Consider the following 21,471-nt stretch of genomic DNA (forward strand, 5'->3'; position numbering starts at 1 on the left):
ATGTAATTTAAAATAAAAAAAGCTCATTATCAATCTATTTCTAAATGCAGCCATTCTCGAGACATTTGAAACAACATTTCTAATTGATTGCCTTTTTCAATTTATATCTTCTTCTTCTTCTCCAATGGCACTAACGTTCCTAGAGGAACTTCGCCGTCTCAACGTAGTATTACTTGCGTCATTTTTACTAGTACTCAGTTGAGATTTCTATGCCAAATAACACGCCTTGAATGCATCTGAGTGGCAAGCTCTAGAAAACGCGTGACCACAGTGCAAGTCAGAGCAAATTTCTTTGACGAAAAATTCCCCCGACCATAACGGGAATCGAACCCGAACCCCCGGCATGATAGTGTGGGACGCTAACCAGTCGGCCACGGGAGCACTCAATTTTTCAATTTATATATATTTTTTAATTTATATATGATTTTTTTATTTTTTTCTAAGAACAATCAATTGGAAATGTTTTTTTCAAATATCTCTAGAATGGCTCCATTTTGAAGGAGATTGATAATGAGCTTTTTTATTTTAAATCACATCAGGATTCATAATTTGTAGCTAAGAATGATTGTTAATATACAAAAATTAGAAGTGCGTCAAAAATAATTTCATCATCTTGGATTTGTTTTTTAAATGTTCTACATGACTTCTATTTTATACTAAGAAATTTATACGAAGAAAAAAAACGCATTATAGATACTGAAAATCAACGTTTTTTTGTAAATAAAACAAGAACTAATTTTTTTTCTCAGTGTATATTTTGTTCACATGTAAACATCAATAATCAAAACTCTTTCTATTTCAGTAGAACTCATAGTTTTTGAGATATAAATTATCAAAGATTTCTCTTACTAAAATCGATACGCCCTTTTCAAAAGCTACACTTGAGTCAAAAAATTCCTAAATGCTGTGGAAAACTCATATTTCGTCCATCCCAAACGGAATATAAACTTTCATTCGAATCAAAAATATTCATGTTTTGTCATTTGTCGATTACATTTGGAATTGCTCTATTCCGTCTATTTTTGCACTTTTCATAAATTGTCTGTGCTAAACAATCACTTTGGTATCTTTTGGAAGTCAAACCAAAGACGACAAAGATGCAAAACAAGTTTACCAAAAATGCTTTTCGTACACTGATAGTAGTTGCTTCTCCCAGATACACTCAATGTATTTTCAATTAGGTTCAGTTTATTTCAGCTGATCACTATTCATTGTCTCACTTAGGCAAAGCAAAAGAAAACATCCAAATGTTTCGCCAAAACGTAAATATTGGGAACCAGGTGTGATAAACCGTGAACACACAGGATAACAATTTCTTCGACATACACTTGAAGCTTTTTATCGCCCAAGACACTCGGCATCTAAAATGCTCGAAAGTGTGTACACAACGTAATCCTCGCTCGAGAACCAAAATTATTTACGATTAACAGCTGGGTTTAATTTAAACCATTGAAACGTAGCCATCAAATGTACAAGTTGACAGAGCCAATTGGTGCTGAAAACGAGCAACCCAAAAAAGGCAACGAAACGGCATTCATACATTCTCAAGCACACAGACACACACAAACCCATACATACACTTCTAAAAGTGGTAATCACACAAATTATGGCTTACAAAACACGAAAGTTTCCCGGAGGTAATCGGTCAACTCGAAGGAAAAACTACGGAACTTGACCAAAGACTGAACGAAGCTAATCGGGCAAATGGGAAACCGCTGGCCGAAGGATCCAACCTTGCCATGTTGCTCGGATAGAAGTATAATAAAAACCAGAATTAGATATAAGGGCACACTTTTTTTTTTGCTCTGCTGTTGAATGTTCTGCTCGTATGTGGGTGGTTGTTGAAATAGACGACTCCAGTGAAACATTCTCCAGTGTGGAAACCCGACTTCGTAAAGAGCGTTGTGGATTCTGTTCCACCGATTGGCGAAAATATAACTGGAGCAGCCCAATAATGTACATTCAACTATTTCCGCCCTGACTTGACCGCCTCCAACTTTGTCCGTCATCGGGCTGACCGCTCAAAGGAGTGTTGTTAAATGTTGTGTGCTATTTACAAAAGTGTAGGAATGAAAGAAACTGGTGTTTCTTTGACCGTTTCGAAACTTATCGTCCATCCTTTGACCATGTCCTGTGGCAAAAAGTGAGCGGGAAAGTTTTATCCCGTTCCGCAAACACACACACACACACACACACACACACACACACACACACACACACACACACACACACACATACGATGTCGCTCGATGGGCTCGTTCGAACAGACTTCCAAACTGGTCCAGTGACGAAGATCCAGCAAATTGAGCATTTGATTGTGTCGCTAAGGTATGGAACGCTTCCTTTTCATCCCTGAATTCTATTCTCTCATGCTAGCACTCTATTGAATTCGTTGTTGGCTTTATTTTCCGAAATTCCGGTCGAATATTGCACATGTTTTTCGTGGCGAACATTCATTCGTGTGCCCACAATCTCGACATCCGTTCAAAAAAAAAAAAAAAACAATAATTTCCCCTCGGAAGCGTTTTCCAGAGCTGTCTGAGAGATGCTTAATTACGAAAATACACTCCGACTGACACAACCTTCAAAATCTTCAAGTACTGTGCTTATTACCGACACTGTAGCGAGTTTAGTCAACATGTTGCCATAAATCGTCAAATGTGATATATGAAAAACATCTGCGACTCCTTTTGAACGCTTTGCTGCACAATAAGTGGTAGCATCAGCACAGTCTTATTGCGACTTCAAACGCAAGAGGGCCGAAAGGAAAGCTCGTTATGACATTCACTAACATGTGACTGATAAGTTCCAGCTGGATGCGTTTGCGACGGGCCAGCCAGGAATTCCGTGCACTCGGTGCGCTCGTGTTTTTTGCCAGGAGCAGCACGCAACCAAAAAAAAAAAGAATACAGTGCGAATTTCGCTCTTCTGGTTTTTTAAGCAGTGATGATGATGATGACGATTATACAGTCCAAGATATGACTACGAGTGCAGCATCAGTATCCGTCACAGCAAATTGCTTATGCTTCTTCCGCAACACATTGCCTGAATATACCTTCAGAGGGGACTAGACTACCTCTAGACTTCTATCAATTTCAATCAATATGACCATGGATGTCAGATATGAAGACATGTTTTAGTTTTGAGAATACATTTCTAAAAATGGATCAATCGAGGCTCTTTCCTTAGCGCCAGAATCATTACAAAGAGGTATCAGTTTAATATATCTTTTTGTTTTATTGATATTTGTTCTTCTAGCATATGCTTTCATCACTGCACAATGATCCAGGAGAGGCATTTAAGTGGAAATTAGCATTTAGAGCTCGATAGTTATTCTCTAGGCAAATACTGTCTTCGAAAAAGTTGTCACAAATGATAGAGCGCTCATTTTCATGTTATCAAAAATAGGGTGACCAACATTTTCGAGGAAATAAAAAATCTAACTTTCTTATCTCTATAGATAGAGGTAAACATAGATCGACAATATTGTAGTCCCAGTTATTTGAGACATTTTTGTAGAACAAAGTTTTTTTTTCTATTTCTTGAAATAATCGATATAGCGCCTTTTTCCTAAGTTGCGTTGGAATAACCATTAAAAAAACTGTTTTTTGCTCTAACTTTTATATTTCAAATTCTACATACAAACTGTCTTCCAAAGACTTTTAGAGCATACTGAAAAAAATATTTTTCGATGCAGAACATGGCAATATCTCAACTTCACTCAAAGTTATTGATATTTCTTCCCAAAAAATACGCTCTCTTCAATTGCTTGCCGTTCTTTCTGGGGCAAACATAAAAAAATGTTTGTTGACGGAATTTGAAAGAAAAAAAATCACTCTATATAATATGTGATTTTCAAAGATATGTTATTTTTTGTATTTGAGCAAATTAAAAAATCAGGAGTTCTTCGGTGAAAACCCATCAATAAATTCTGCTCGGGCTGCTCGCAAAATGTTGGTATTGATAAGCTCTAAAAGTCGTACGAAGACCATTTTGATTTTTTAAATATAAATTTTAAATTTAATTTTAAATATAAAAGTTAGAGTAAAATGACCGGTTTTTTCATGGTTACCCTAATGTAACTTATTTAAAATACAACTTTGTGGGAGATATTTATTCTCTAGACAAAAACTGTCTTCGACAAAGTTGTTACATATGATAGAGCGCTCATTTTTATGTTATTAATAATAGGGTGACCAAAACTTTCGAGGAAATAAAAAATCTAACTTTCTTAGCTTTATAGATAGAGGTAAACATAGTTCGACAATGTTGTAGCCCTAGTTGCTCTCAACAACTTTGTGAAACAAAGCTTTTTCCTATCGTTTGATACAATCGATTTAGCGCTTTTTTCCTATGTTGCATTAGGGTGACCATGAAAAAACGTTTTTTTTTTGCTCTATATATATTTCTATATTTCGAATTCTACATCAAAGCTGTCCTGGTATGACTTTTAGAGTTTATCAAGACCGACATTTTGCGGTGCAGAACATGTCAATATCTTAATCCTACTTAAAGCTATTGATGGTTTTTCACCCAAAAACTCATGATTTCAATTTTAATTTACTCAAATACGAAAAATAACATAGTTTTGAAAATCACACATTATGTAGAGTGAACTCTGCTCTTCCAAATGCCGCCAATATACTTTGTTTATGTTTGCCCCAGAAAGAATGGCGAGCGATTGAAGAGAGCGTATTTTTTGGGAAGAAATATCAATTACATTGGGTGAGGTTGAGATATTGACAAGTTCTGCATCGAAAAATGTTTGTATCAGTACGTTCTGAAAGTCTATCGAAGACAGTTTGTATGTAGAATTTGAAATATAAAAGTTAGAACAAAAAAAACAGTTTTTTCAATGGTGACCCTAACGCAACGCGAAAAAGGCGCTATATCGGATATTTCAAGAGATAAAAAAAAAACTTTGTTCTACAAAGATGTCTCAGATAACTGGGGATTTTTCGTCAAAGAAATTTTTTCTAACTTGCACTGTGATCCACGCGTATTCTAGAGCTTCTCCCGCGTGTTTTTCGGTATAAAAATCTCAACAAAGTACTACTAATAAAAATGACGCAAGTAATACCTACGTTGAGAAGGCAAAAGTACCACTGGGAACGTTAGTACCATCCAAGAAGGTTGCAGGGGCTCTCCGTAGCCACATTGGTTGCGCGTTCGCTTAGCAAGCGATCCATCGTGAGTTCAAAGCTCAGGGCCCTCATTGACCATCCTTGTGTTGTTACAGAATAACTCCGTCCACGCAACAATCATCAGCGATGGAGATCGATCCACGGTCAAAATAAGATCGATTCAACTACTCTGCTCTGCAAGACACATCGGGCTGCTGTTCTATAAATAACTCAACAATGTTCAATCATCTGTCTCCGCTGTCCGGTCTAACTGGATAATGGAAGAACAGAAAAGAAAACTCTTACGCCTGAATGGCTACTGTGTAAATGTGTACCATATGCGATGGTATAGAAGGGAATACTCTAACGCCGAAAAATGGCAACTGTGTAATGTGCTCATTATAGATATGATAAACATGTGACATGTACACGATTAAAATTCGGCTCTGTTACAGCTAAAATGCAAATGAACCTAAAATAAACAAAAAGGGATAAAAAAAAGAAGGTTGCAGTTTAGCCGTAAAACAATTATGGAAAGCAGAAGAAAGGGATACCGATGCCTCAAATCAACAAGGACTCGACTGATTCATCAGCGATCACGTCCGTACGGTCGCTTCAGGTGAGCTACTTATCTGTTTCAAGCTCGTCTTCTGGAATATCAAAAGAAACGAGACGAGCGTTCGTCTTCTCGTCTCGTCTTCTGAAAAAGCCTCGATAAATCACATTTTGTAATGGGCCTAACAGCTGCTAGTAAGCACCAATTAATGCATCTCGAATACTGCGTTAATCTACCGGGTCATAATTTTGTCATGGCTGCTGAACATAAGCTTATTCCATCTGTTGTCGCAGGATGCAAAATAAAGCTAGGGCACTTTGGCCATGCCAGAACTCGAATCGAAACATTTTGAGTATGAGGAATCGTTAGCTGACGTGTGGAATAACCTAGTGATCGATAGATACCCTCTCAAAGCAGAATATATTCAGTTCGCCATCTCCCAAATCAATGAAGCGAAATAAGTACTATATAAGGCCGAGTAGTATGTTCGTCACGGCTTCCTGAAAAGAGTAATAGAGTAGAGTAGAGTTTTCAAAGGGCCTTTCTCAAGGCTAGAGACGAATGAACTGCAAAAGTTTAAAGTCTCTATAATTCAAGACCTTCCTTCCTTCCTTCGTCACGGATCATTGTTTGTGTGGACACCGACTGGACAACATCGTTGCTGGACGAGCTGGACGGCGAGGGATCGAGTGCCTTTCTCAAGGCAAGAGGGCGGAGGTGGTAGCGCTGGAGTAGAGTAGTAGAGTAGAGTAGAGTTTTCAAAGGGCCTTTCTCAAGGCTAGAGACGAATGAACTGCAAAAGTTTAAAGTCTCTATAATACAAGACCTTCCTTCCTTCGTCACGGAAGCTCATCCAGTACTTTTTGCAAGTAGTGAAATGTAACGACAGGAACTGCTGCATTGAACCAAGGAGCAGTTACTTTAGCGTAAATCAACATCAATTTATACCAGCTCATGTTTCTCTCAGCTAAACGCCAGATGGTTTGAAAGAACCGGCCCCAATAAATGTGAGCATTAATTTTCCGTCTTTGCTTGTTCGATATTCTTTAAACTGGTCGAAAGTTCATCCGAAGTCACTACTTGCATATAAGGAACTTCCAATGAACATTTCATTCCGACCTGGGCAGATGTCTGATTTTGATATTTTCATTTCTTAAAATAATCTAAAGTATTATGATTTATTTCCCAACGACTTCGACTTTGATAATAGCGTTACGTATCTTAAGAGGGGAGGGAGGCTTGTCTTGTGTTACTTATTGTTACTTACGGGGGTAGGGTCTCTTCTAGAATATGTAAACAGTCGGCCAAACTGATATTTTGTCCAAGATATTAGATTGAATAAACTAAATTTCACGAGAAATTGCTTAGATACAATGTGCACAGAACAATATCCGAATGGCTATCAAGAGAGCGATTTATGTTTGTATTCGTATTTTGACATGCGACAGCTCTACTGAAGTACAGGGTGACTCAAAAGTCTTTAAACTCTCCAAATATATGGTGAGTATCAAGACGGCATCAATAGTCAATAGCAGTGTTGCCACACGAACAGATTTATCTGGAAATGTACAGATTTTTTCGTTGTTTTTGGTACAGATTACAGATTTTCGTCAAAAAGTACAGATTGGTACAGATTTTTTCTACGTGCGAAATTTCTCTCGAAATTTTTTTCGAATGATAGTACGCAATCTAAATTTAGAAAGACTGTGTATAATCATCAACAAACACACGAGTGATTCGAGGCTAGCAAATGTCAATTTACATTGAATTCGACTCGGATTGCGTCACCTCGTGCGGCTTGGAACCGTCTCCTCGTTAGATGGTGACTTCGCCCGCCTTACATCGACCTCAGAATAATTTTCATAATGGAAAAACAAATTCATAAAAAAGACGGGTGGGTAATGTCGGGGACATAACCGGAGTGACGTAGGACTATACAAAGGGGACAGCTTTTGTTAAATATATATTTTAAATATATTGTTTTATTTTCTTCTCCTACGTGAATACCTACCTATCTACCTGAAAAATGGATTAGTTTACTGTTTACTCTTTATGAACATGTTGGTGGTTCTGAAAAGAACCTTTGGCGTTGTGTTTTTGCGTTTTTTTATGAAGGCTCACCACCTAGCCCCTTACATGGAATACATCTTTACATTGTCATTGTCACGACCATTTGTTTTAGAAAGCATTGAACTGTATTTCCTAAACTCTTTTTTGGAAGGTTTAATGGCCCTGAAAAGCGCCTTGTTTTATGGAATGGTTCCAATTTTCGTGCTTCATTCTATTTCGCTGCTGCTCTGGTTGCCCGTTTTGGTTGGTACGATTTGAGGAGCACAAAATGGACCAATCAAAAATGGGCACATAGTACATTTGGACAATGCTTGATATTTCACAATTATTCAATTATTTATCTCAAGAAAAATGAAATGTTATTCGTTATGATAGATGCGTAGATATATTTCCTATCAATTGATGCAAAAACCTTTGCGATCTATTGAGAAATGCTCGAGTTATAAGCGTTCCAAATCTTGCATTTTTTCCTACTTGTTCAGTGCCTAGATTTCCATTTCACCACCTATATCTTCCGGTTAGACGAAGTCCTACGTCAAAAATTGTCGGTGGCGTTAATACGTAAGTACTAGTATTTGTAGTAAGTAAATATATATACAATCCTCTGAAACAGCCCGACCGGTTTTGATGAAATTATGCGCAATAAAATAAACTTGGTAGGCATGATAATAGCTTATAAACTATATATGATAGCGCTAGGATACCGATTATCATATATTTAATACCGAATAGAGTGGCCCAAGACAGAACAAAACTGAATATTTTTCATACATTTGGCTTCGTACCATACATATATTGCGATTTTAGTATGTTTTTATGAACAATATTCAAATAATTTAACCGCCATTGAACTTTCAAACGCTTCATTGAACTTTCATCCACACATGCACAAGTAACCTTAATTCGTCAGGATCTCCGGCGAGCTGGAAGCCTTTTTGATTAAGCTCAAAGCATTATTGAGATTCTTCAAGTCACACTTGCTATGATTGCAAAATGACAATCACGTTATTGTCACCGGTCCTGATAAAACACCAGCTGGGGAGCACGTGTGTAGATTCAATGCGCCAGCCTTGCTGGAATAATAGTAGGCGACTGCACAGTGACGCGAGAAATTGTGATTCGAAAAAAAACAATGATCTGGAACTTATCGTTGACATACACACCGTTACGACTCTTGCCACGTTCTCCTTCAATGGCACTATCAGTCTCAACGTAGTACTACTTGCGTGATTTTTATGCGTACTTAGTTAAGATTTCTATGCCGAGCAATACGCTTTGAATATATTCTGAGTGACAAGCTCTAGAATATGTTTGAATATGTTAGTGCAAGTCAGATGGGTTTCTTTGACGAAAAATCCCTCAGTCGTTTTGAAGAGATGAGACGGATATTACATAAACATTAAACAAACGAGACCCCACCACTGATACTTGGTTCATTATGAACATCGATTTTCATTTTGAAATAATATTTCTGAACATGCGGTTAGAGAGATGAAACAAACAGAGGGCGCGCTCGATGTATTTTTATGTTTATCATATGAAGATTCCATGTCAAGGAACGCCTAATATGTCGCGAGCTGTGCCAACAATTTGTACAAATTTTAGTCGACAGAATACACCTCGAGGAAATCGATAGTGTAATTTCCTCAGAAATTTCAGATATTTCTACTGATCAATTACTCACCCGTATTCTGAAATACCATCGAGTCAGAATTATCCGAAAGGACCGCAGTTTTGCATTTTGTAATCCATTCGGCTCAAGTCCAACATGGTTATACAAATGTGGCCCGCAATTCGACATAAAATCGTGGGGCACGTTGGAATGCCATTATCCACACGATTGTCCCACGATTTTATTTTAGTCTTATCAATGCCCTAGACCAGTCTTCCGAAAAACACTTACACATGTCCACGCGATGTAAAAATTCCATGTTTTTGTTTGAATTCGAACATGATTCTCGCTAGTGTTGAGTGTCTATCCCCAACACGAACAATGATACACAAAAATAGACATGTGAAAACAAACACGATGTTTATAATTCAAGAACATCATGTACAAACATATCACCCGATGTCGCAGTATTCATTGCTTTCGTTTCGTTTCTTTTCATACACGGAAAGAAATTATACATCCCAAAACATTTCTTCGTAGAATACTTTGTCACAGAAACGAACTTGAAATTTAGTTCGCATTTCAAAAATTGCACGAACTAAGAGGCTATAAGTTCATGCACCAAAATATATATTTTTATTAAGGCTCATATGGCGTCAGCCTAACGGGGCCGGGAGTTCAATATTTTGACAATGTTTGCTTACAACTATGTTAGTAATATGTAACCGATTACTCGCGGTTGGCTCGAGGTTAGTATTACAAGTGTTCTCATAATTGGGATGTTGCAGTCTTCAGTGCTCTGTACGTGTGCCCGACATGGGATACTTCCTATTGGGATGCAGCTGACCGTTAATCAGCAACGACCCCCTAGTCTGCACCCCATATCTAGCGTGGTGCGGCTTTTCGACTTGAGGAATCCAGGATAGAATGATCACTAGCCGGCGCAATCATCAGCTCGTGTAGAGTTGTCATGAGCGGTACAACCTTTGGCTCTTGTTGAATCATCAGTAGACTGCACAACCTTCGGCCCGTGTATCTGTAAAGAGTGTGTGTATGTATTGCCGCGACTAAGTAAAAGTTTATAGATCGTTCATGCACATTTTGCAAGTCTGATTAAATAATCCTTGGTTTCGTTCAAAGAAAACATTCTCTGAATAGAAAGAAGCTTTCTTTTTTTTTTGCGTGCATGTTGGCAATTAAAGTCTGGGGAGCCGACTGCATAGCGGGCGACGTCGTACAAATGCTGACCAAAAAAATAAATACCCAAAAATTAGTTTTAGATGCAACCTTCAGCGGCACACAGCAGAACCAGCAGAGAAATTTCAGCGGCTAAAACACACCATTAATTTCTCGATGTTATCACAAACTGAATGAAGGAAAAAACTAAAAGCTACACTTACACTGCACTACATATGCTATGTGTGCATGCAATTGCATCATCCTTTCTTCTCCTCTTCTCCGCTCGTTTTATAGCTCGGATCGCGATCGTCGCGAACAAGCAGTATTGGCCATTTGTATTCAAAGATCCAGCCAAAAGTGTTGCTCCCGTGGTCGAGTGGTTAGCGTCACGCCTAACATGTCACTGCTGAATAATTCAATTTTAGTACTTGTTCAAATAGCTAATAATAGCGAATGTTACTTGAATTCAATATATAAATTGATGCGTGCACTAAATAATTATATCAAATGTGAAAAACTCTCATATCAATCGATGTTTATTTAGTTCAGAACAGAAAAAGAGGTTTATTTTATTTGCCCAATATTTTTGATGAAGCACCCATTGTCATGAAAGGAAAGCATTTTTTCCATGTCAACATACCAACACACCACGCGTTGAGTGGTGGTGGTGTGGTGTCCGATTCGCTTCTTCTACTCTACGCACTGCCGGTGCTTGGGGTGAAAATGCAAGAGAAACTGTACACCATGTTCGAACATCATGTGAAACATTGGGATTAAACATCGTATGTCCAAACATACCACGAATACAAACATGTCACATTTTCTAACATAGGTACGAAAAAATCATGTTTGTACTCAAACACAAAACTGTGAACAGCAGCGTGGACATGTTTATTCCGGACGCAGTGTTTTTTGTGAAACATGGAAGACTGCCCTAGACTAATGAAGGAGAGGTGTGATACCTGCTAACTGTTACTTGCCTAGTTATTTTCTAGCTTTTAGTACATTATTATGTTTAATCACAAATCAACCGTTCAACTAAAAAGTTTTTGTTTACTTATTTTATCTCTACAATGAATAATTCCAATGGTACAGACTCTTGGTACAGATTTTTTGAAGAAAAAGTACAGATGAGAAAGATTTTTCCCCTTCTGGTACAGATTAAAACGTGGCAACACTGGTCAATAGTTATATTACCAGGTGACCACTTTGCCCCCACTACCCCTACGTTTACCCTCCTGCGTCTGAATTGGCGGACTCTGTTCGGCTAAAATTCCTCTGAAGCGCTTGACTGTGTTGTTGAAGGGTACAACCAAACGAGCTGTTAAACGGTGTAGGAAGCTGCCTTTTTATGAAACCCAACCTGATATAAAAAAACCACAATGCACACACACGCACACAAACAAATCCGAAGAGGTGGGAGGGAAGTGGGTCGATTTGCCGACTAGTGAGCACAACCGGTTGGGTATATGGAGTGCTAAATACGAGTCGAAACAAAAGCGAATATAATAGCGCCAAAGTTGTGCGAAACATTTCTGACGCAGTTCGGATAAACGCTTGTAGTCTCTGTGAACCAGTTTGGCTTGTTCGGATACGGGGGGAATGTGTAAAATGGTACATAATTCATAATTTATGGGATATATTTTATACATAGCCGTAGCTGACTTGCTGTGGGCTGCCGAACATCTAACCGTTGGAGTTTGGTCTTCGTACTGCCATGAAGCGTCCAATGCAGGATCGTGTACGACTGCATTCGAGGAATTAATTATTGTTGTCCGGGATTAGTAATGAAAGTGAAAAGAAATACGTAATTCGTAAATCCGTAAAAGCATTAGGGGCATTATATTACATACTTTAAGCTGGAAGGAAACCATTTTTTATAAAATTAGACAACCACTTTCATGTCAACTAATATTCATTATTCTCAAAGTTAACAACTTATATACAATAACTCTTCGATTTCCGGTCTATTACAGTTCCACCAAGTGTGCGTGCGATCCCACCGACCGGCCAGCTAACGGCGCGAAAAGGTGGCGCTGTGACGCTAGAATGCAAAGCTTCCGGAAATCCAGTTCCGTCCATCTACTGGACCAAACGGGTAAGTTGCAAGCAACCGGGCGCACGCTTAGTATCGCATGCATCCATTGTTATTACTCTTCTCTCATTTGTTTGTAACAGAGTGGAGCCGGTAAATCGGCTGCCAAAATTGGCGAGGGTCCTGTCTTGACCCTGGAACGAGTGGAACGGCAACAGGCCGGAGTGTATCAGTGTACAGCGGACAACAACGTTGGCGATCCGGTTACCGTCGATATGCGGCTCGATGTGTTATGTAAGTTCGATGATTAGTTGCTGTTTCTGTTTTGCATCGAAAATGTCTTCTATGTGCAATTCCGAACAAAATCGTCCCAATGCTGATTTTGAAAACATGTATTTTTGATTCGAATGAAAATTTGTATTCCGTTTGGGTTGGACGAAATGAATTTTCCACAATAATTGGGATGTTTTTTACTCAAGTGTAAATTTTGTGAAAGGCGTGTCGATTCTAGTAAGAGAAATCTTTGATAATTTATATCTCAAAAACTATGAGTAGTACCAAAATAGTGTCTTAGAATGAGTTATAGAGTTGTTGATGTCCAAACGTGAAAAAATATACACTGAGAAAAAAAAATAGTAACCTGTCTTTATTTACAAAAAAAAACTTTAATTTGCAATATCTAAAATATATATTTTTAAATTTTTTCTTATTTTTTCCATATAAAATAGAAGTCAGGTAGAAAAATTAAAAAATAGGTACAAGATGGTAAAATTATTTATGATAAACTTTGTGAAACATCGATTTTTTTATGAATTTCCGAAACTTCGAATTTTCGTATGTTAACAATCATCTTAGCCACAAATTATGAACCCTGATGTGATTTAAAACAAAAAAGCTCATTATCAATCTCCTTCTAAATGCAGCCATTCTCGAGATGTTAAAAAAAATATTTCTAATTTATTATCTTTTCTTATAGTAAATAGATAAAAAATGTTTGTCATGTTATAACGTCACGTTCATGAAATTGTATGAATTTGCTCATAATTTCCAACAATTATATACATCATTATGGTAAAAATATATGTTTTGAAGTTACGTTGAGAAACTTTTCAAGACATATGGCTTAATACAAAATGTGGCGCTATTAAAAAATGAAATCTTTCACTTTTTTTTTCTAATATTACTTTTTTTAAATTCATAACATTTGAACTACTGGACCGATTCTAATAAGCGACATATCAAATTAAAGCAAATCACCTTGTTTTTTTATTTTTTTCATGGTCTCGGGACCAAGAGCGCAATTTTTTTATATTTTTTTTTGCATGTATAATTTTTTTTTGATTTTTAATTTAGTATGTATCAATCAAATTTTTTTTTCTAAAAATCAGATATGTGTTTGTTTTCGTTTTGAAGTTATGATTTTTCAAATTTAACATGTTTTTAGTCTACTTTAATATTTCAATGCGACTATACTGAATCTATACAACTAAAAATTTTCACAAGGGCGACATTTTTTCAAAGAAAACTAGTTAAATTACCTCAATTTGGTACGTCAATCGTCTGAATCGGTACAGTAGTTGAAAAGTTCAAAATTTTTGAAAAAATTGGGATAAATGTATGATTTTTTTAATCATCGGTTAAGTTTCAAAAATCATAACTTAAAATCGAAAAAGAACACGTCTCTGATTTTGAGATATTTTATGTACAAAAATCCTCAGCTATCTAGAAAAACTATAAAAATATATAGCGCCCTTGGTCCCGAGACCATGAAAACCATAACACAAACAAATGCAATCAATAGTAACGGAAAAAAAATTAAATGCACTTGGCATTTTCCGATGTAGGAACAACCTGTTGGAAATTGTATGGGCTATTCATATCTATTATTTTCAGAATTTTATTAAAAATGATTTTTTTTAGAAATTTGTTTGATATTTTTTGATGAAATCCTAAATAATTTTCTACATTTCAATATTTGACTATAGTTTAGTTGGTCTGATAGATTTAGTGTGAGATTTTTTTGAAATTTTGAGTTTTGTTTCAATTTTTTTTCGAAAAATCTTAATTTAGAAACTTTGAGATCTACAAAATGTTGGTTAAGGAATGGAATGTAGAAAATTATTTATATGGTCTTGAGAAACATATCTAACAAATTTAAAAAAAAAGTTCATTGAAAAAATTATTTTGTGAAATAAAATTGATTTTTCTCGAAAACAGGTGTTTTACAATTTCTGAAAAAAATAAATTTAAATGGCCCTGTCAATTTCCAACAAGTCACCCATACACCGTGACAAGTTTTTCTAACTACAACTTTTTCATGTTATTCTTTGAAAAAATACTATTAATGTTCAATTCGTATCAATTTTATGTATAAATTATCACGATTTACATGCTCTGCTATTTTTTTTCTTTTTAGACACATGTCAAGAACATGTCAAACGCGAGAATTCACACAAAAATGTCACGGGTAAAATATCATTTTTTTAGTACCGTTTTGTCTCATATTCCAAACAGTCTCAAATTCCGAACACTAAAATTTTCAAAAGGATCGGTCTACTGAGCGAATTTCTACAGCGTTTTTTCCGTGATGCAATTTGATGTGACACACCCTTTATGAATCAAATTACCACGCATGATTCGAATTCCGAACACTTCATTTTTTAATGAAAATTTACTGGACTTTAATGTTATAAATAATTGAATAATCGAAACCCTGTCATTCTTTGGGTTACAGGCTTCATTTTAACACCATTTACAGTTATCGATACAGCCTATAATTTATAATACCAAGCATTTGCAAAAAAAATGTGACTGTGAAAACCAGTGATAAAATGTTTGCGTTAGTAAATTCCGTGCAAAACAAGCATCGTGAATTTTTCAGTTTTTGTAGATGTCTTATCTATTTTGTTTGCTGTTTTCATGTTAAGTGCTATAAAAGGTAAAAATATACCATAAATAGATGAAATCTTCATTAGAATTAGCATTCGAGAAGTGTTCGGAAATGGAATCATGTTTCGGCGCGTGCTTCGAATTCCGAACACTATTTTCAGGCAAATACTGCAAGAGTTTACAAATTGGGGTACAATCCAAAAATATATCCAAAATCAGAGAAGTGATTTTAATCGTTTTTGAATTATGATTTTTCATTAACCGTTGATCCGAAAAATAAATTGTCCCCCTTTCTCCAAAAATACCTTTTTTTTAAATTCATATCTTTTATCTTCTGAACTACTGGACCAATTTAGATGATCCACATATTAAATTGAAGTTAATTCTTCAAAAAAACATTAGACTTGCATAAAAATTGGATTTCCCATGTTCCTATCTTCTGTCCAATAAGTTACAATAAGCAATCAACACAACTCAACTTTGGAAAAACATAACTCAAAAACGAAAAAATAATCAGATTTCTGGTTTTTGGATGTTATGTAATAAAAATCGGCTCTCAAGAAAAAATATAAAAAATACTGCGCCCTTGGTCCCTAAGCCACGTAAACTATGAAAAACAAATACAATCGGAATTACGAAAACAAAATCCTAATGTTTTGTTAGAATAGTATTTTTCCAAAAAAAAAACCAGCTTAATGGCTTTAATTTGATATATCGATCATATGAATCGGTGCAGTACTTCAAAAGTTATGATATTTTTTTTAAATTGCATTTTCGCTGTTCGGAATTTGAGACAAAAGTGTTCGGAATATGAAACAAATGTGATTGAACTTTGTTGTAGTTTTTCACTATGAATATGTATTTGAAAATCAATTTTATTGAAGCCAAATAAAAATTAAGGCTCTATTGAATCCAAAAACCAAATTATTCCCCGAAAAAGTACAATTTTGGGTAATGAGACACTGTTTAATGGCCATCAAAGCTTAAGTGAGACAAAACGGTCTTCTCCATACAAAAATCACTTATATTCCAGAAACTATAAAAGATAGAAAGTTGACGTCTGGGGCAAAAGTTCATATTTTAATAAGGTCTAAAACTTTGTCGAATACACTATATCGCTAACTTGACTTTAAACAAAATTAGGATTAGTTGTAATTTTTTCAAAGAAAACATTGAAAAGTAATTGTGAGAAAAACTTTTCTAAATTTTTGTGAAAAATTAGGAAACATTTTGTTGGTCCTTTTCAATAAGTAGTCTAATTCTTTTTCGCGGATTTCAAGTGTGCAAAGTTGCTTAAAAGTCTCATGTCTTTACACCCACAACGTTTCGCTGCTATCTTAGATGGTGCTGCTAACTCCTAAGACGAGTTGGCATGAAATTCGTCTATTGACCCATTCCATGAGGTTATGCACCAGAGAACCGAATTTCAAATCTAGTTTTAGGAGAAAATTAAAAACGTTATTTGAATAAGCACTAGTTATATCATAAATTTTTTGTAACAAATTTATTTTTTATGCACCAACCTTTAAGTGAGGCGAGTTTAAAAAACTACATAATTATAGTTAAAATATTTTAGGTTTTTACTTTTTTTATATTTCTTGAGATATCTCTGAACATGCTTAACCAAACTTCAATGACTATATACCATTGAATACGTGATTAAATGCTTGTTTGAAGAGCCGTGAGTAGACCTACGTTGCATTTTGTAATTCATGAGAAACAAGCATTTGAAAAACAGGTATTTTGAAGCGTTGTCACGTCACGAAAATAGAACATTTTCTTAGTTTACCAGATGAACACAGGTTTAAACATTTTTATACCTGGGTTTCTCTGAGCAAACCCACAAAATTTGGAGTGATTGATCCACAAATAGAGGTGTATCAACTGTCTCCAGAAGTTGTTGTCACGTCACGCAAAGTATACGATCCATTCCAGTGTGACGTAACAACATTTTGATTCACTACAAACACTTTTTTTTTGCATTTTCATGAATAAAGCACACAAAATTAAACGATGTTATAGTAAAATTAAGAAAATTTCCAACAAGAATCATCAGTTGGAGAATATTTTATAGTTAGATTGGCTTGTTGTCAGTCAAATGCTTTTGTGACGTGGCAACACCTGACTTTTTGCTGTTTCGGACTGTTAAACATTAATGATTATATTAATTAATTACAGTTCCGTTTCAAAACATACAAATGATCTTTCTCCTATATTTTCTAAACAATATATGAACGTAGATTCCATAATATATTAAAGATATAATCTTATTCCAACTCCCAGTTTGCTGATGGTAGTATTGAATGCTAAAAAAAATGAAAAACCCATACGATTTGGGCTTACCAGTGGAAGTCGAATATCGTATTCCGATGCCATTTTGAAATCGAGGATGGTGACTTCCGGTTCGTTAAAAACGGATATAAAAGACCGGGAATGACATGAAGTCCCACAATACGATCGTGAACGGTAATGTTGGCATATATCCATGGGTGTGCGAAGAAGAATAAAAAAAAGAATAATGTTTGATAGTGAGAGATAGGATTTAAGTGAGAGGGAGATAACGTTTGAGTGGAAAGAACTTAGCCTTAGAGCGACCCCGATTTTTCCCAAATAAAGACATACCGTGTATTACAAGAAACAGGTAGATTCAATTTATATAGCTTATTTTGATGAACATACCATAAACAATGAAAATTGCCTTGTTTCACAATGTTTCACAATCTAAAAGAATATAGAACTTATTTTGCACACAGGTCTAATATATTTCTTCTCTGTTTTTGAAGAAATGAAAACGTTAAATGGCGCTAAAACGTTACGATGAAGAGAGCAAATTGTCAGCGTTATGACACCTTCATTTGACACTATTGAAAATTCAGTAGAAAATACCGTTCCTGAGACACAAAGGACCACCGGTTGCGTTAGGACCACCTTCTCCTATAGGATGAACTTTTGGAAGGGGAAGGGGAGATCTCAGAGGAAAGTAAACAGTATTCAGAGTAATAAAAAAAACATAAAAAATAGTATATCGCTTGCTACAATACGGTGAAATTCTTAATTAATACAACTTATTGATTGTGTGACGTGACAACGCTTCGTGGAGACTGTTTATTCGCACAGAGCGCGTTGTCACGTCAAAAAATGCATGCCGTCAAAATGCATGTTCCTGCGAGTTTTTTGGAAAACTGAGTATACAGGAATCTACGTTCATCTTTCATTGACAAATCATAGAACAAAGTTTATTTGAATGTTTTGAAACGGAACTGAAAATACAACATTAATGTTCAAAAGTCGAAACCCGCAAAAAGACAGGTGTTGTCACGTCACAAAAGTATTGGGCTGGCCACAAGCGCATTCAAATATTCTCCAACTGAAGATTATTGTAGGAAATTTTCTCAATTTCACTTTAAAATCGTTTACCATTTGGAAATTGTGTGATTTATAGATGAAAACGAGAAAAAAAACCCGTTTTTAGTGAGTCAAACCGTTGTCACGTCACGTTGGAATGGGTCTATTGCAAATTAAAGTTTTTTTTTCATAAATGAAAAAAGAGTACTAAATGTTTTTCTCAGTCTAAGACACTATTTGGTTCGACTTCCTGGTGCGTCCACATTATGCCGAATGATGCCGATCGGCCTGTACCCGGCGGCATATTCGGTTCGTTATGTAGTGTGGACGCCCCATCGGGTTCACGAAGCCAAAGCGCCATCGGATGCACGAAGCCGTCACGAACACACGAAGCACAATGTCGTCAACGCTAATTTGCTTCGTTTTGTTTTGGTTCGACTTTCTCGAACCGGACCCACTTGTTTCGGGTTGGGTTCGGTTTGATTCGAGTCGGTTTTCGGCACGTCGGCAAGCCCGGGCGGTACGTCCACATTTAGTCGGCTTTACCGGGCGGCCAAGGCCGATTGGCGTAATGTGGACGCGTCTTAAGACACTATTTCGGTTCGACTCATAGTTTTTGAGATATAAATTGAGATTTCTCTTACTAAAATCGATACGCCCTATTGAAAAGTTACGCTTGAGTCAAAAAAATTACTGTGGAAAACTCATATATCCTCCAACTCAAACGGAACACAAACTTCCATTCGAATCAAAAATACTCATGTTTTGTCATTTGTCGATTTCATTTGGAATTGCTCTATAGACTTACAAAAAAAATTGAAAATTTAATTTTTCATCAAATACACAGTAGTTCCTGAATAGAATGGTTACAGTAAAAAACTAATCAACTTGTTGCATTTTCAACGAATTTAAACAGAATTTTCTGCCGACGCTCTAAAATCACGCTTTTACATTTTAGCAGCTCTAATAAATGATAGTATTGCAAGATACCTTTATAAGTCTTTGGTTAAGCAAAATATTAAAATAATATTCCAAGTGCGGCGAAAAAAATATTTATTGTGAGTGTTGCGTGTTAGTTTCCACGGCCTTATAAAGGGCTAAAGACAGATCAGTGCTGCCATTAAAGTTCTCCAATTCATTGCACGATTCGAATTCAGTGAGTAAACGCTTGTTTTTGTCCAACACTCCTCTAAGGAATTAATTTAACTCGGTCACCATTTAGAAGCGGGTGTTTTCTCGTCGCGACGCTGTTGTCTTTCCCAAGGCGCATAGAAGTATATCCTAAGGTGGGCCAACTTGCTAAAACCACTCTTCAGCCATCTTGGAAGTCTACTGTGTTTTGTTTGTAAACAAAACACAATAGGCTTGTGCTCAAGCTCGCACGTGATCAGTCTGTCTCTTTCACACTTCAAGGAAAAATTCCGCTTCTGCTTTCTTCCGTACTGTTTTCATATACCACTCCCCTAACCAACTTAGTGATGAAACGGCCTCACCTAGTACCATAGACCCGTCTTGGTCTTTCCGATTCGAGACAAGTTTTTCATCCAGTCAATAGAAACTAGAGAATAAAGGACCCCCTTTGCGTCGATGAAATCTGTCCCTACAGTTGTAACAAACGTCTTCCGAAATACTGCTGTTATCTTCTTTCGTCAGTATTGCGCTTCAACGAACCGAAAACCCCGTTTTCGGACATTAGGGAAATCTTCCAACTGCATAGTTATTTCCCACTCCGCGCAACTGCAATACATTCGTCAATGTCCACAAATAGTTTATATTAAACAATTGGTATGTAGACTAAAATTATCCAATAAAATGTCTAATTGTGCCAAACGCCCATCTTTCGGAAAACCTGCAATCATCTGGCACTGCCCGCAATAGTATTTTTTTCACCACAATCATCGCTCTCAGTAAGTCACAAACGGCAATCGGAGATTACCAATTCAGATGTGGCCAGCAGCATGTCACTCACATACACGCACACGTTTAAATATAATGTTTTCATGTCCTTGGAGCGGGGATCGGTGGAAATTGAAACCGTAAAATAATGCACCACTGCACTCGAGCATACCTGCGCGATGCAAAGCAGAAAAAATTGCACTTAAACACAATTGGCTGAAATCGAATAGGGCAAATGGACGAATTCAATACCCCTGAACAGGGGGATATTACGGCGGAAATCATGGATACAATCACATTGGAAAAGGTAATTATGCGCGGCACAGGTGCATCATCCCATTGATCGTAGCTCCCCTTTTGAGCGCAAATCAGTGCGATGTTGAGTTTAGTGGTGGATAGAGTTACCCACAAATGAATGGAAACCATGGTTTTGAAAGTGGTGCATTTTCCACCGTGCTGTAACCTGTTAGCTCTCTGTCGGAGTTGGAGTGGCGTGAAGTTTACCTATTTCCGATTGTCGGTAATAACATAATGAGGGCTAATAGGAAATTTTAATGTAAACAAATGATGATACTTGACGGTGCTCGATTGGTAGAATCATAACATATTTCCTTTCGTATTTGGAGTGAATTATTTTGATTGAACTGCTTAATGACATAATGCCACGTACGCCTTCACGTCCAAGGATGGAAAACAAGGGAGCATGATGTGATTTACGATTAATCGCAACCTGCACAGATCGTAATCTGTGCAAGCTGCGACTAAC

General features: G+C 36.5%; 1 protein-coding gene across 1 annotated transcript in view; it reads left to right on the forward strand.

Moving 5' to 3' along the window:
- LOC129762532 (neurotrimin) overlaps positions 1-21,471 on the forward strand; it is a 946,497-nt gene that overhangs the window by 836,435 nt on the left and 88,591 nt on the right. Inside the window, exons 5-6 of the mRNA XM_055760922.1 lie at positions 12,517-12,638; positions 12,719-12,869. Of these exons, the coding sequence (XP_055616897.1) occupies positions 12,517-12,638; positions 12,719-12,869 (273 nt within the window). The remainder of the gene's footprint in view (positions 1-12,516; positions 12,639-12,718; positions 12,870-21,471) is intronic.

The sequence above is a fragment of the Toxorhynchites rutilus genome, chromosome 1 (genome assembly GCF_029784135.1).
Source record: "Toxorhynchites rutilus septentrionalis strain SRP chromosome 1, ASM2978413v1, whole genome shotgun sequence".
Classification (NCBI taxonomy): Eukaryota; Metazoa; Arthropoda; class Insecta; order Diptera; family Culicidae; genus Toxorhynchites; species Toxorhynchites rutilus.